This window comes from Corvus cornix, chromosome 3 (assembly GCF_000738735.6).
Source record: "Corvus cornix cornix isolate S_Up_H32 chromosome 3, ASM73873v5, whole genome shotgun sequence".
NCBI lineage: Eukaryota > Metazoa > Chordata > Aves > Passeriformes > Corvidae > Corvus > Corvus cornix.
The window spans coordinates 256,413-271,719 of record NC_047056.1 but is presented as its reverse complement, the minus strand read 5'-3'; the positions used below and the strand labels follow the sequence as shown (position 1 = coordinate 271,719).

At 44.9% G+C, this 15,307-nt stretch overlaps 1 protein-coding gene across 2 annotated transcripts; it reads right to left on the bottom strand.

Moving 5' to 3' along the window:
* Positions 1 to 108: 108 nt before the first annotated feature.
* On the bottom strand, positions 109 to 13,606 carry ENTPD6 (ectonucleoside triphosphate diphosphohydrolase 6). 2 transcript variants are annotated; one of them, XM_039569671.1, is made up of 14 exons: positions 13,561 to 13,606; positions 11,743 to 12,084; positions 10,338 to 10,414; positions 9,790 to 9,933; positions 9,280 to 9,373; positions 7,987 to 8,022; positions 6,736 to 6,824; positions 5,393 to 5,472; positions 4,388 to 4,452; positions 3,958 to 4,059; positions 3,338 to 3,478; positions 2,418 to 2,474; positions 1,715 to 1,827; positions 109 to 1,463 (listed from the first exon to the last, which is right to left on the bottom strand). In XM_039569671.1, the coding sequence occupies exons 2-14, from the start codon at positions 11,999 to 12,001 to the stop codon at positions 1,374 to 1,376; spliced, it is 1,347 nt and encodes a 448-aa protein (XP_039425605.1). In that variant the 5' UTR covers positions 12,002 to 12,084; positions 13,561 to 13,606; the 3' UTR covers positions 109 to 1,373. The 2 variants fall into 2 exon arrangements, with proteins under 2 accessions (XP_039425605.1, XP_039425606.1); XM_039569672.1 differs by having other exon boundaries at positions 9,280 to 9,355.
* Between the last annotated feature and the right edge of the window lie 1,701 nt (positions 13,607 to 15,307).

The following is a 15,307-nucleotide window of genomic DNA, read 5'->3' as shown; positions in this document are numbered from 1 at the left end:
CCGGAGTGACTGATGGCACGAGGGGTCAGGGACGGCGTCAGGGCAGTGATTTCTCATCCCACCCGCCGGGCGGGCTCTGGCGCTAAAAGCCACCCCACCACCACGTTCTCGTTTTAAATTGGGGGTTTATTGTCCGCACAGCGAGGTTCAGGTGTCCCCCGGTACACAGAGCCAGCAGCCATGCACACAGCATGTCGTGTATTGCTGCCCTGAGCCCAGGAGTCAGGGCAGGCACTCGGGAAAGCTGGGCTCTTTCACACCGCCAAAAGACCACTTGGGTCTTCTCTATACATTCATCAAACACATCACAATTCCACAGGTAGATTACAAATAGCACAGCATATCCCTTCCAGCCACTGTGATCACTCCCTGTCTGCGTACCAGGCACTGTTGGAGTGGAGCACTCCAGCTACCTTGCCCTGGCTCATTGCAACCACATTACATTCATTTAGCAGAGATGTGTCTGCAGAAGAGACACCCAAAATACCAAGCAAATGCATTCATCCCCAGCCCTGCATCAACCTTGCCAAGGCACAAAAGTCTGCAACGTCCAATGAGCCATGCTCAGGGCTTATTTTTGTGGCTGCATCTATCTTCCTCTGACTGGCTGCAGAACTGTCAAATCCATCATTATCCTTGTACCCAGCTCCCAGGCCTTGCTCATCCGGCAAGTCTGATGTTGTCTTCCACCATCTACCTCCCAATAGCCAGGGAATCAACATTAGGTATTAACCCTACAGGGCACACAGGGTTAAAATCGTTCCTCCAAGTCTATACCCAGCTTCTAGAGTCCCCCTGAGCTTTTCTCCTTCAGCAACTGGAAGACAGAACTGTGACTTCCACGCTGCATTTCAAAGCTGCTGCCTGTCAGCAGCACAATGTGTAAATGCACTGTTTTTGCACACACACAAGTTTACCTTCGAACACAGGAATAGTAAAATAAAAATCATCACTGAAAACTGCCGACAAACAGGAAAAAAACACCCTGAAATCAGGACAGTAAAGAGTTCCTTCTGGAGTGACCGTTCAGCAACTTCAGCACACTGCAAGCACATAGTACAGGCAGATTCCAAAAAAGGTCTGTTTTTCTCATAGAGATCATAGATGTCCTCCAGAGTCCTAGTTTTCCTTCCAAAATGATCAAGTTTTACATTAAGCTGACGGCACACGCTGTCAAATCAAGGCTTTTCCTTTACACTCTGCACTGTAAAAAAGAGCTAGTGATGGAGGAGACTTGGTGGGGGGGATGGGGGGAAAGGAGTGTAGCTCATCTTCCAAAGGACTCTGGAAGCCAAAAGCACACCCTTCAGCAGGGTTTCCCATGCTGGGCTTCCAAAAAAATGGAAATTCCCAAAAGTCACCTTCTAGGAGCTTTAGTACTGCAGTCTATTGAGTGAGTCGATGTAATGGAAAGTGGCTCCCAATGCCCAGCTTGTTTCAACATTGTCAATTTTCCGGGCAAGCTGGAAAGAAAAAAACAAGCAGAAAAGTTGAAACACAACTCTTTGGGAGAATCTGAAGCATGCAAGGTGGATACAGTGCTGAAGGTTATGACAAACAGTTACCACCATCATGGGGAGAGTGTGGCTGCACCCACAATTGCAGATCATGCATTGTAGCAAGAAGTTAAATCAAGAACCAAGCTCCCAGCAGGATGACTCCTGCCTTGGCACCCTCCTGCCCACCTTCCTCAGAAATCCACTTTGAGCTTCACCTTAAAGCCTTGGCTCTTTGGGAAGCCCAGTTCCTGCAGCAGGAAGGTGATGTATGTGAGGTCCATGCAGAGAAAAGGGCTGTTTCCAGGGCTGACTTCCATGGTCTTACAAACTAAGAAGAAAGAAAACAGTGTCTGAGTGCACACTGTGGGCTCAGGTCTAAAATCAACCCAGCTATGAAAAATCCCAAATGAATCCAAAACCACCGCTTGTCACTTGAGCTGTGCAGTGATGGAACCTGTTACAATGACATGACATACACACACTAGAATAAACACATAAGCTTTGTAAGGAAGTTCAAGACATTCTGTCTCTCCCCTAAGACAGCAGTTTCTTGTATCTCTCCAGGAAAAGAGCCTCCAACTTTTCTTCTATCTACTTCAAGTCTTTAAATATCTGAGCAACCTCAGGCGTGTTAATTTTCTTGAGCACCAGCACTCAACAAATGTCAACAAAATCAAATTTAAAAAAAAACCAACAAAAGACAAACTCAAAATAAAACCCACTGCAAAAGCAGAAGTTAATATAAAAATAGTTGAGATTTTCAGAAATAAGCAGAAATGCATATATACACATAGATGCTATGTAGAGGGACTCAATATTTACTTAAAAGCATCAGGCTTTTTAGTGTGTCCGATATTTGCCAGCTGGGAATCAATTTACACACAATTATTAGTGTGTGTTTGATTGTATTTTACTCACCATATTTTGCTGCAATTTCGAAGTCACTGACAGTTAAGCTTCCTCCTTTTTCTTTATCTAAAAGAAAAAAATCCCATGGTCTTTTATGGTCTTTGTACAAAGGCAATTGTAGATTCAAGTCATAAAGTTGTCTGGAAATGAAACCTTGAGCCACTGAAATCAATTTCAAAATTCAGACTGTTTTTAAAGGTAAAAGAACCTTCAAAAGATTCTAAATAGAGATTGAAAAACCTTGGTTTATGAAGAGCCTTTAGCTTTGTTTCCTACAGAAACAGAGCTTACAGACCATCTCACCTGACCCCCAGTTCTGCACTGCCCTGTCCAGTGGTGCCCGGACAATGAACACCTGTGACCAGATCTGACAGGGCAGTGGTGCTCTGCAACACATTAAATCTGACATTATTTGTAAAAAGAAAGAGGCTGAGGAGGAGGGTATGTTTGTCCAAACTAAATTGAGATCTCATTATCTGCTTTCTACTACTGAATATGAAGCCTTTTGTACACAAGCATACCACTGGAAAAGAGATGCATTCTGAATGCATGTGGAAATAGCTGAAAATCTTCATTCCATCTAAAAAGGTCAGTGAAGCAAACACACAGCCCAAGTAGATTTTACTGCCCAACAAATTTGCTTATCATTATGAAGTTTCTTCTATTTTGGACTGTAGAGTTAATTAGGCAACAACCATTTCTGAAATGCAAACAGTTTAAAAATTATTACCAAAGGCTGTATGTCCTATTTCACAGCCCCAGTATCTTCTCTGTAGAAATTAGTATCAAGTCAAGATCAATGCTGCACAGCAGTGTAACAGCAGACTAAATTCCATGATGGCTTAGCAAAGCATCATGATGGGTGCAAGTGTTCCCATTGCTTCTGTAACTTGTCATTTAAAATGAAACCAAGCCAGGAGCAGACTTACCTATGAGACCAGCCTCTGCTGCACAGTCATAGTAGTAGGAAAAAATGTAAAAGTCCAAGTCCTTCACTTCCTCAGCTCTATGCACTTTTTTGTAGAGCATCTTTGCCACTTTATTAGAACAAGATTCATAGAGAGGTTCACCTAAAAGAAGACGAACGCCCCCCCCCAAATCATATTACAGGCTGAGAGTTAAATATACATAGAATTTATTTAGGATCTGTCAGGAAACAGGCTCCTTTTTGCAAAATAGCATTCCCTAAGCTCTTCCCAGAGAACTGAAATCTGCATCTTCTTCCAGAGGCAGACACTTACCATCCTCAGGTTGGGACTAAGCACTTGATAGATCAGAGATGGACAACATCATTTGAGGCAGAAGGATTTTGAAAGACCCATTCAAGGGCTGCTCAACTCCATCTGCATCACTTCTAGCATTTTTACTGACTGGGCAGACACATCATGGCACAAGAGGAAAGAGCTGCAGGATCTCTTTGACAGCAGCACATCAAGAGGAGCCAGACAGAACCGTAAACAGTCTGGTGTCTTTGGAGGAGGATGAGAGTGTATCATTTACTGTGCTAAGAGCAGCTAGCCTAGATAGCAAGAGTGATAAATCACTATACCTGCCTTCTGTCCTTTAATTTTGTACACTATCTCAGCATGTTGCCATTCGGATTTGAAGCCAGGTGGTAAACAAGGGCTGATCAGTTCCTCCCCTTCTCCTACTGCAGGAAAAAACATAAGGAGACAAATTCAGATCCCTCACTCCCAGCCCTGTCCTGCAGCCTCAGCAAGGCCCCTCCACAGCCCAGTCATGGCTTGGATGTCCCATGCCCACCCCCAACCTGAGGCTGGCAAGAATCCAGGTCTCCTGGGATCTGTCAGCGTCACCTCCTGCATTTGTCTCAAATGCACCCGGCCATGGTGACAGGAGCCCACATGCCAGTCAGAAACCTTGAGCCCAGTGGGAAGGGGATACACAGCTCCTCCCCCCACCACAGTACTGCACACCCTGAGCTCAGAGCCAGGACCCGAGGACTGCCCATAACTTACAGGGTTTTCCCTCAACTCCTCCCAAAATGGCGAGCCTTGCTGACATCAGCCCAAGTCCCAGGTAACTGCAAAGGGAGAAAAGCCTCTGTGAGCAACAGACATCCTTCCTCTGATACTCCACTGACAACCCAGCTGGGACATGCCAGTCTCCTCTACACAGCCATGGCAAAGTGGCTCAAGTCAGCAGCTCATGCACGAGGGGAACAGTATGACAACCCGCTCTTGTATTACCTTATCCAGAAGGGTAATTCCTCTTTGGAAAAGCTCAGGCAATAGCTGTCAGCTGTAATCTGGCTGTTGGAGAACTGGCAATGACATTTCCCTAACACTACTCCTAGTACTACACTGGGTACTCCTACCCTCCTCAAAGGCAGCCCAGCCACTTGCATACAGAACTGACTTTCCGAGCCCAAACACACCCCACAGCAAGCACAGGTGGGAAGAAGCTGCTGCCCAAAACACTGGGAGCAGGGAAAACAGTGAGGAAGAAGAAATGACAGAGACAAAGCATTATGAACTGACTGCAACCCCCATTCTCCATCTTCCTGTGCTGCTCGGTGATGAGGAGGTATAAGAGTGGGGAGTGAAGCTGAGCCTGGGAAGGAGGGAGAGGTGGAGGGAAGGCGTTTTTGATTTTGTTCTTATTTCTCATTATCCTACTGTTTAATTGGCAATAAATTAAATTAGATACTAAATAAATTAAATTAAAATCAAGTCTGTTTTGCCCATGACAATAACTGGTGTCCTCCCTGTCCTTACCTTGGCCCATGAGCTTTTTGTCATAGTTTCTTCCCCCCGTCCTGTTAATGGAATGGGAGTGATAGAGGGGCTTGGTGTGCACATGGTGGGCAGCCAAGGTTAATCCACTAAAAACACATGGCTCAAGTTTCTCTGCTTCTTCATGGCATTCATTTGCAAGGACCCCACCCCAGAAAAACACCTCGGTCTCCCTGGCTTCACAGAAAGCTTCCATCTGTGCACAGTGCTCTCTTTCCCACAACTAACCTGTATGAATACAGCTTGTAGGTGTGGTTAAACATCTGAAATGAAGTTGTGTGGCCAGATGGAGATGTCTGGAGAGTTGCCTGGAGGGAGAAAAAGATGTCACTGGCAGGTTTCTGCCAGCCAGCAGCAAACATCAACAAAGTAATCTTCCAACACATTAGGAAAAATGTGAAACTATCCTAGCATGATTCAGAGAGAAATGACGAATTTGCAAGGATTTCAATTTGACTGCTGATACACAAGACAACCACAAAACCTGGAGCTAAGAGGTTTGATGAGAGGGTTTAAATTGATTACATTTCTATTTGTATCGACACCAATATGCTGTATAAAAGAATTACTTCCATTAAAAAGGAATCCTTATTCCAGCTCTTAACTGCTTTTGTCCAGAGGCTACAGCAACTGCCTCTTCACATGATCCCTACTACAGGAACTGTGTGCAAACTAATAGGAAGGCCAGGCACGCATTAACTTCCTACTCGAGTGAATTCATCTGTGAACTTGCACAAGCCAGAGGAAAAGCACATCCCTGTGCTTGCCAAGGAACAGAGTGAGGACCAGCCTGTGGTCTGAAGGAATGAAAGGGTAGCCTGTTCCCCAAGTGCATCAGCACAGCCAGAATGTTTGTGGGGAGCAAAGCTCAGGCCACAGTGCTGTTCATGTTGCTCATATCTTAACTCCTCTATGTCCAGAACTTCCACTCCCTGGACCCTTCAAATCCCTTGCCATTCTGGTGAAACAGTGAAATGTCTTGATTATCCCAGGCCGATACAGCATCCCATCCCTCTGCTTTTGTGCAGCTTTACTATGAGCACTATCTCTGCACAGGCCAGAGCCTTACAATACCACAATCACAGGGCTCCACAGAACATCTATAGAAATGCCACACCAGGAAGCTAAAATGACATTCATTTGCAACTGAGTGAACTCAGGAAAATCAGAAACAAGGATTAAGAAGGCACCTTACTGTGTTCTTAAACCCCAGTGTAGACCAAATGCTGGACTTGAATTCATGAACAGCATTGCTTTTTTAATTCTTTGTTATAAGCTGTACAAACTGAAAGTCAAGGATTAAGACATTCAGGTGAACGTGGTGTCCTCCACGAGATAAAGCAGCCCTAGCAGACTCGCCACAAGCAGCACTGACCCACAGAGCTGGACAAAGAAGATGGATGGACAAAGAGCTGTGAATGCCTCTGGGACTGCCTATAAAAAGGCAGATAGGACCAAGTCACAAGTGTGGCTACACTGACAAACTCTTGCTCTGTTTCCAAGGGAAAGAAACCTGAGCAGTTACAGATTCCTGCAGCAGCATTTCCCAACAGTGTGCATGCTCACGTTACCTCAGTGCGCGGAAGGAAGGTGATCTGTGTTGATCCACCACCCAAATCCAGCATCCCTACACTTCTCTTCTGCGGGTCATCTAGCCTGCCTGAAATGTGGGACAGAACAGAGAAAGCCATGGTGGGCACTGTGAGAAAATGACTAGGAACAAAACCAGAAGTACAGTGGTAAGGAAAGAGAACAATCTAACTCCACCTCTCAGCTTCCACACAGCACTAAATTATACTGTTATCTACTGGGCACTGATTTTGGCTTTATCAGACCTGAAAATCTTAAAGTGACAAGAGTCTCTTATTCCTCCGGTGGCTGTTCCTGTCCTCATCACAGCAGCTTTGGTTATTGCATTCCTGAACATTTTGGATGCAAAGACCTTTTGCAAACTCTGCTGTGGTAACCACTTTGTAACACAGAGGAATGTGGTTTTCTTGGCCACCTCTCCCTGATCCCTTAGGAATATTTTGCAGATTCCTATGGCCAAAGGGATGACAGACTGAAAAGAGCTGGCCTAAGAGATTCAGCTCTCTTGGAATTCTTCCTGCTGCCAGCCAGGACCTCTGCTCTCATTTAGATCTAGTGCTTCTCTGTTAGATCCTTCAAATGCACCTTCCTGACAAGGACAGTTTGTGCCTAGTACCTCACTGTACCTCACAATAGCTGATGTTTAAAGATTGCTGACCCTTCTGATACTTCCTGGGAGCACAAAAAGCTCCAGAGCACATTGCCCCACACACTGTGTGCTGAACAGAGCACTTGGATGGCAGAGTGCTTTATGTATTGTCAGAGAGGTCTTCAGCTTAGCTTTCTCTCTGCTCTTCAGCTACCCTTTTCCTCACTCAGCAGTGTAAACACCCGTGGCACTTCTGTGTTATAAATCTATAAGGAAGTAGCATAGCACTTTTCTTTTACTCTCTGCACCTGCCAAGCACATCTAGAATATTCGCACAAAAAATGTAGCCAGTCACAGCAGGCTCTAAAAGGAATAAAATGCTCTGGTACCCTACAGGGAACTGAAAGAAAAGCTACATTAAATGTCTAGGAAAAAGGCTTAAACTCCTCACTCCATCAAGTAAACAAACAAAATCCTAATGACTTAATTAGGCCAGACCAAAAACAAACTGCTGACTTATTCCAAGAGTCTTCTTTCTCCTGTTCCACCCCAATGAATGAGCAAATCCCACACATGGGCAGAAAAAGAGCATGAATTTCACAGCATTGGTCATATCTTTATACACATACTCATGTACACATACCTGTTAAAAAATTTATTGTGATCCAGGCTGAAATACCTAATAAGGAAAAGATTCAGAAGACACATGCTTAGATCATAGCATTTCATTTTATCTAACAGCAGTAAGCAGGTAAATTAAGCCATATTACAAGGTTTCCAGAACTGTCAATTACTGACAAAACAAGATTAGACTATGTGAACAAAGAGAATGACCTTCTCTATCAGAGCTTATGTGATATTTGGGAGAGAAGCCCCATGTATGAAATGCCTGGAGAACTCTCTACTTCACAGGTCAAAAACTTAGGCAGGAAGTCACAAAGGCTTCAGTCCTTAGCTAAAAGACAAAGAGATGACTGAAACTCACATTGTTCATTTTCTAGGAAAACATCCACTGTTGGCTTTTGTTTGATGTCAGGCACTCCACTTTTCTTTATAAATACTAAGAATTTTCATCTTTCAGTGTTCTAATTTTGCCCGTTTTCCTCTAAGCAATTTTGTGAGCCATGCTGTTTCTGTCCTCTTCTTGTTTTATAAACCATTTCCCCATAAATTAGGTGAATCAGTGGCCTTATGTTAACAAATTCAAATATTTATTCATGTGGTTAAAACTCAAGGCAGGCTAGAGAGCACGGCCCACTTCAATCCTTGGCTGAACCAAGGCTATCACAGCTATTACTGATCTTAAAACAAAAGAAAAAGAATGTTCTTTCTTCCATTAAGGAGCAAGAAGAGAAACTCATAAACAGCTTCAGCTATTTTAAAGCTTGGTTTCTGAGCAGATTTAAAACACATTTCAACACTCAGTTACTTAAAATTTAGACATTCTGTCCTCAACATTTTTGGATAAACAGGAACTTATTTCAGCATGTATTTTCTTCTCTATGTAACAGGTTTAAGATTGCATTTACAATCCCACTCAATTGATGAGTTGTAATTTAAATTATGATCAAATACTTCCAGAGGGCCCTGATAAGCATTGTCAAGAGTAGAGTGGGCAAACCCAGTTGCTGAAGACCACATCAAAAAGCAGATACTCAGAAACATTTCCAGAAGTGCTGACTGCACAGTGGCTTTCTGGTGAACCTACAGGAACTGCTCAGTGCTCAAAAGCTTTCAAGATCAGGACAGAACTGAGGGCTTCAAACTGGAAAACACAGCACGAGATTTCTTTGGCAGGCACTGCCTGTGGCCACATAAAAACTCTGTTTCTGTCACACCTGCTGCTTATGGGTTCCTACTGCAGCAGGCAGGGACTGGTCAGAGTGCAGCAGGGATCTCCAGGACTGCAGAAAGAATCTCTTACAAAGTTGCTTACCTTCGTCAGTTCCATTCATTATCGACACGCAGTTGTCCCTCACAAAGAAGGGGGAGGCCTGAAAAATCTCCTTCACCTGTAGCTCAAATAAAAGCTACATTCAGAGAAATAGTTTTTCAGCTGAAAAACAAGCTTCTTAAAACTCCAATTTTACACTACTGTTCCTCTCCTTGGGCCAGATCCTGACTGCTGCTCACCACTTTGTTTGAAGCCCAAGACTCCAACAAGCAGCAGCCTTTACATGCTGGCCCTGCAGTTTGGTGCAGGAACAGGGATGGATGTGTGGGTTTTCAAGCATGAAGACTGCTCAGAAATGCCATTAACAAGGGATGGACATGGGTAGGGAAGGGAATCCAGTTTACTTTGTTGGAATTGGTTAACCTCAAGGTATTATACATGCATGGGAAAGGCAGGAGATTGACACCCTAGCTTTCAGAAATGTCCCAGGCAGCTGCATTTTTAACAGGAGCATGTTTTCTGGAAAGCAAGCGGAAAGACAAGAAATAATACCTTTTCCAGCAACTTCTGAGCTTTCTCTCCTGGCAGCAACCGTAGGCCAGCTGTGGCTTTCAGGACCAGAGGAGTAAACTTCCACAGCTCCATAGGAACTTCCTTCTTTGCCACCTCCAGGAGCTCTTTTATTCCCTGGCCACTCTGTGAGCAGAGAAAGAACAATAAAAGGCATCTTAAAAACTCTTTTGAAAGGGCAAAAGGGTGATTAGAGCTCCAATTCACTGTAAATGTGAAACAGAGACAAATTAATATCACAAGGGGTCAGGAGAAGGGGCAGGACTCACTGTCTCCTACAGCATAAGGCCTAGTGGATATAATGGGAATTATTGAGCAACAGGTCCAAACCAGAGTCACTTTTTCAAACAGTGAAACAGAACAGAACTCTCTGCCACCAAATGTTTTGGCTACAAAAGGCTCAAAAGGCAGTATGACAAATTCTTGGAAAGCAAAGGCTTTTGTAAACACTATGAGCTAACTCTGGCTCTTGGAGTCCCTAAATCCCTGCAGACCAGAAGGTGAGACAGGAAAGAAGTCACTCAAATTACCTTTTCGACATCATCAGCATATGCAGACAGACCTGGTTTCAGTGCTTTAAACGTCTCATGGGTTAATCTGGGAGTCTCTGTTCAAAAGCAGTATTCCAAAATAAGTAATGGTACAAATAATTTTGCATACACAAAAAGAAAACTATTTTTAAAAAATCCATTATTATGTGCTAATAGAAGTCAGTTGATGCCCCTGCCTAATGAACTATTAACAGCCACCTGACCTTTAAATACAGTCATGGCTGTGGAATTAGAACCTGAGAAAACCACTTTTAAAGTCATGACTGGTTGTCAGGTGCTGCTGTCCACTATGCACATCAGTCACCAGATGGGTGCAAAGCTCTCTTGGAGGCCTTACACCTGCCATGTGCAGCTTTCCAAACTGCACCTGGAAAAAAAGAACTCTTGTTTCAGCCTGCTCTGTTCTGGCTAAACTTGATTCCAGCAAAACCTAATGGTAGCTTTTCCACTATTTTCAATAGCAGCAGAGGGATACAGGCTTCAGTATTTTGGAAAGCTGCAGTACCTTATATGAACCTGCAGTCCAGACAACACTACACTCCATAAAGTTTGCTGCAACATATTCTGAAAGTGTGTTTCAGATGAAGCAGGCAAGGAAGAAGCAAAGACTTGGGGATACAGGAAAAGAAGGAAATCCACGGACTATTGTTTAACACCTTTGGTGGCTGAGCCTTACAGCAGCCCACTATGCAAACCTAAGGTGCTCCCCAGAGGCCAATCACACCACACACCACACTGCCAATCCTTAGCAGAGCCTTTAGATCACCTACCAACAGCACCCACTCAGGTTCTCTAATCTTTAAGAGTTTCACAAGCAGGAGCTGACAACATATAAACAAATGGAGTTTACTACTCCAGAGGAAAGCTGGAGCTTTTTTGTGTGCTTCTGCTTCACTTCTCAGAGGTAGTTTCTGTCCAGATGCAATACACAGCAATTTTAATCAAATAATTTGCAATTTTTGTTTTGTTTTGCAGTTTAAACCCAACACTGAAGCCAAGGATGCACTAAACCAGACACTGTAGAGAGAAGCATCTCACTGCCAGGAACTGGAGACACCCAACAACCTAAAAAACTGGGGAAATAAGGCAGTTTGAATTTATAATTCTCTCTTCCACCAGCGTGATGAAAAATTGTCCTTCTTCAAGCCACTACTCTAAAAGTATAGGTGCTATTTAGTTCATATTCTGACATTACAGCATTTTCTCCTTGTTGAACATTTTCACAATTGCATCCAAACACACATGCCTGAACCATAATATACCTCCTGACGGCTCTCTAGAAAGACCTGATGCATGTTTAAGTAATACCTAGAAAAGTGCCATCAATAATCTGCTCCATAACATTATGGAAGACTTAATCTGTCATGCAATGAGCAGGACATACCTCTTGGCTGCTGTGCAAATTTAAAGATATGGATGCGAGTTCCCGTGCTTCCTGCGTCAAACATAATTCCATAAAAGACCGAGAGATCTGTGGTCACTGCCTGATGGGTCAGTTTATCTCCCCTGCTTTCAGCAACTCCTTCTGTGGCCCCCACAAATGGTCTGGAGCCCAAGTGCCATTTTATGTATGCAACATAAACAGCTATGCATGTCAAAATCCCAAAAGCGAAGAACCGCTTTGATATCTTCATGGCTTCCATTTAATGGGATGGTTTGTTTCTTCCCTTTATCAAGTGATCTATTCCTCGTCCTTCACGCAGAACAGGTGGTTCCCACATCACTCCTACATCCAACAGAAAAAATCTGTTTTATTTTCCCAACCTGATAGAAGGATTTAAAGTACTGATGCCCATGACACTGGACACTACTTTCCCAATGAGCAGAAGGAATGCAGCCTCCTTTAGCACCTCTTTCAGTTCCACAGCTCATTTTAAGGCATGGAACAGCACAAATCTCTTCCCCCATTGCTACAGAGGCCTAACATAGCACAAAACAAGGAGGGTTCAGAGAAGATAAATACAGTAACTGAGGTGGGAGGGGACCTCAGGAGGTCCCTCATCACACATCCTGCTCACAGCAGGGGCAGCTGTTGGGACCCTCCATGTGACTAAGGATGATATCCAAGAGCATTTTTAAAAACTCCGAGGATGATGATGCCACAGCTTCTCTGGGCAGTTATCTTTGTTAGTTCCTGGATGGTGAAGGAGGTCCCAGAAGACTGGACAAGGGCAACTTAAAATTAATGTTTGAAAGGTAAACTGCAAGATCCAGGAAACTGAGTGCCCTCCTCCCCCATCTCCAATACCAGCAAAGCACAACCCACAAAATCGACAAGCCCTCACATAGCATCATTCAGACGATTAAAAACCAGTCGGTGGTGATTTATGGGCAGCAAAATTACAGATAATTTTTCCTTTTTTGATTGAGTAGTAAGGAAAAAACAAACCAATTGATGAAGTTGAGTTCAACAAGGTTTTTGACACACATGTAATATCTTGATGTGAATTCAGGAAGCATACAGAAGGCATGAAGGGGAGGAATTTAAAATCAAGGTGATTACAGAGTATTTCCCAAACCAGGTAAGACAACATTTCATAATAATGGAGGAAAACAAAATCACAGGCACAGTATACACATAAAGAATGAATCAGCTTAAGGGAAAGGGAACTGTAGATTGTCATGACACAGAAATCGGGAAGATGGCATTACAAATAAATGACAAATCTTTCTGGCTTCTATCAGCGGGCAGAGACATGCAGGTAGCAATCGCTGCAGGTCTACGGGGTGATCAACTCCGATCCTCCTGGTGCCAGGAAGGCCTCAGCTGCAGCTACACCAGAGCTAAGTGTCACAGGAGGGAGGAAAGCCGCAGGGACCGGGTGATCCTTCGAGGAGACACGAGCCCCACCGCAGGAAAGCGGAGGCTGGAAAAACGAGGAGGCAGAGCAGCCTGGGAGCGCTACCCCCCTACCGCCGTTTGCCTGGAGAGAATCGCGACTGTCCCTTCCCTGCCTTTGTCAGGGGACGCCAAGATTTGCTGCAAGGGAAAAGCTTCCCGCCGGCGCCCCGGAGGAGGGAATGCAGGCGGGAGCCGGGAGCCAGGCAGAGTCCGGGCCAGCGCGGGCCCGACCCGGCCCACCCCGCGGGGTGCCCCTCGCTCACACCTCCACACCCCACACCCCTGTCCCGCCACCCGCACTTCCCTCTTCCTCCCTCTCCCTCCCTCCTTCCCTCCTCCTTCCCTCCCTCCCCAACTCACACCGCCCCCGCCATGGCGCCGCCGCCTCCCGGCTCGCGGGCGGCCCCGCCCCCACGGCGCAGGCGCGAGGCGGCTCCGTGAGGGGAGGGCGGTCCCGCGGCGGCCGAGCCCCGCACAGGGGGCCGCGGTGAATGTGTGCTTAAAAAAAAATTAAAAAAAAAAAAAAAAAAAAAAGGCGAAACGCCGCAAAATCAGAAAGGTGTGGAGAAACGGTGTCGGAAAATGTGGAATGTGTAAGAATTATCTTGAATCAGGTGGTAGTTAACATCACTCAGTCAAGGACGCCCTGGAGCTGACGAGCTCTTAAGGGCGAAGTACCTCAAGATGTTGATGTATCTGTTGCCACCTTGGCAATACACTCAAGGTCCATGTATCCTATAGCTGAAATATGCTCATTATAGTTCTAAAAAATCACGGCTGTAGGTCAGAAAGGTTCTGGCCAGGTGAAGACCCTTCCCCTGAGCATGCATGCTCACATAGTTTGTATGATAATAACTAACCACTCCTAATAGAGGGGCTCTACTGTCATGGTTTAAGACAATTTAAGAGGTGGACACTCTGAAATGAGTTATCTCCCCTTAGTTTTAACCAATCCCTTTCCACCAATAATGAACGAATATGAAGAGATGTAAGTGAAAAAAGTAAGTTTACTAACTAGTGGAACAGTAATAGGCAAAAAGACCTCAAAACTGTAAATAACCACTAGAAACAAAATTGCTAAATCTCACTAACCCCTCAGGAACAATGACTTTAAAAGCACTTCCCACCCCAGTTCTCTTTTCTGGCTGCAGGGTCTTAGACACAATAACAATTTGGGGCACAGATAGATATGGAATACAGTAACATTTTAGGTTGCCCTCGACATATACTTGGGAGGTTGCTTATACTAAATATCTGTGCATGAATAATGGCCTGGAAAGTCCTGAGGGGGATCCTTGATTTATAGAATACCAGCAATCATCCAGGCTTGTGCAACTCTGAAATAAATAACCAGAGGTCTCTCTCGAGCGTGTAATTGTTGGCTTGTTGCACACTGGGTAATGAATCTGATTTGTGTGGACAATAACAGGAGCAGTCCTCAAGGCGAGGAGAGGCAGGGCAGAGCAGGGCCTGCGATGGTGGCGGGAGAGGCCCCATGGCCCAGGGATAATGCCACCAGGAGATGGCTGGCAGGGCTGCTGGGCACCCTCTGCACCCCAGTGAGAGTCAGCCCTGCCAGAAGCTCTTGTCCTGCAAGTTTGGGCTGGGTCTGAGGCAGGGAGCATGAGTAGATGTGAGCAAAGGATGCCCTTGAGTAGTTGCTTTGTGCCTTTCTCCATACCCCACGTACAAAGAATTAAAGTTTTTTAAGATTTGTGGCTCTTCTGTGATGTGATTGCAACAGAATCTATGTTTAGTTTCTATGGTGGTTTGTAAGCAAGACCCTGATGCTGTAGCTTCACCACAGAAAGATGCTTCTGCCAACAGCTTGAGAAAAAAAGTAATCTGAGAATGCTCTGCTGATTCCTGTAGGTGTTAATCCCAAAATTGCCACTGTGGCATTCCTGTCAGTCACGGCATCTCAGGAGCTGCAAACCCATTGGGAAGAAGACAGACAGGAGAACCTCAGGAAAGGTGCAGCCTGACTGCTGGGTGAATACCCTTTATCTCTGGGACTGAGGGGAGGATGGTCCTCACAGGTGGGCATGGTCACTGGTGTTGGTGAGTCTGCAGCATGGCAACACCTAGTTCTGCCCCAAAATATGAG

What these genes read in the sequence shown, in the direction of transcription:
- ENTPD6 (XM_039569671.1), bottom strand. Translation starts at nt 12,001, where the DNA reads ATGGAAGCCATGAAGATATCAAAGCGGTTCTTCGCTTTTGGGATTTTG. An exon ending in ATTTGCACAGCAGCCAAGAG is followed by an intron (nt 10,415 to 11,742) that starts GTATGTCCTGCT and finishes GCTTTTGAACAG; the next exon opens with AGACTCCCAGATTAACCCAT. An exon ending in AGCAGAGGCTGGTCTCATAG is followed by an intron (nt 2,475 to 3,337) that starts GTAAGTCTGCTC and finishes TTTTTCTTTTAG; the next exon opens with ATAAAGAAAAAGGAGGAAGC.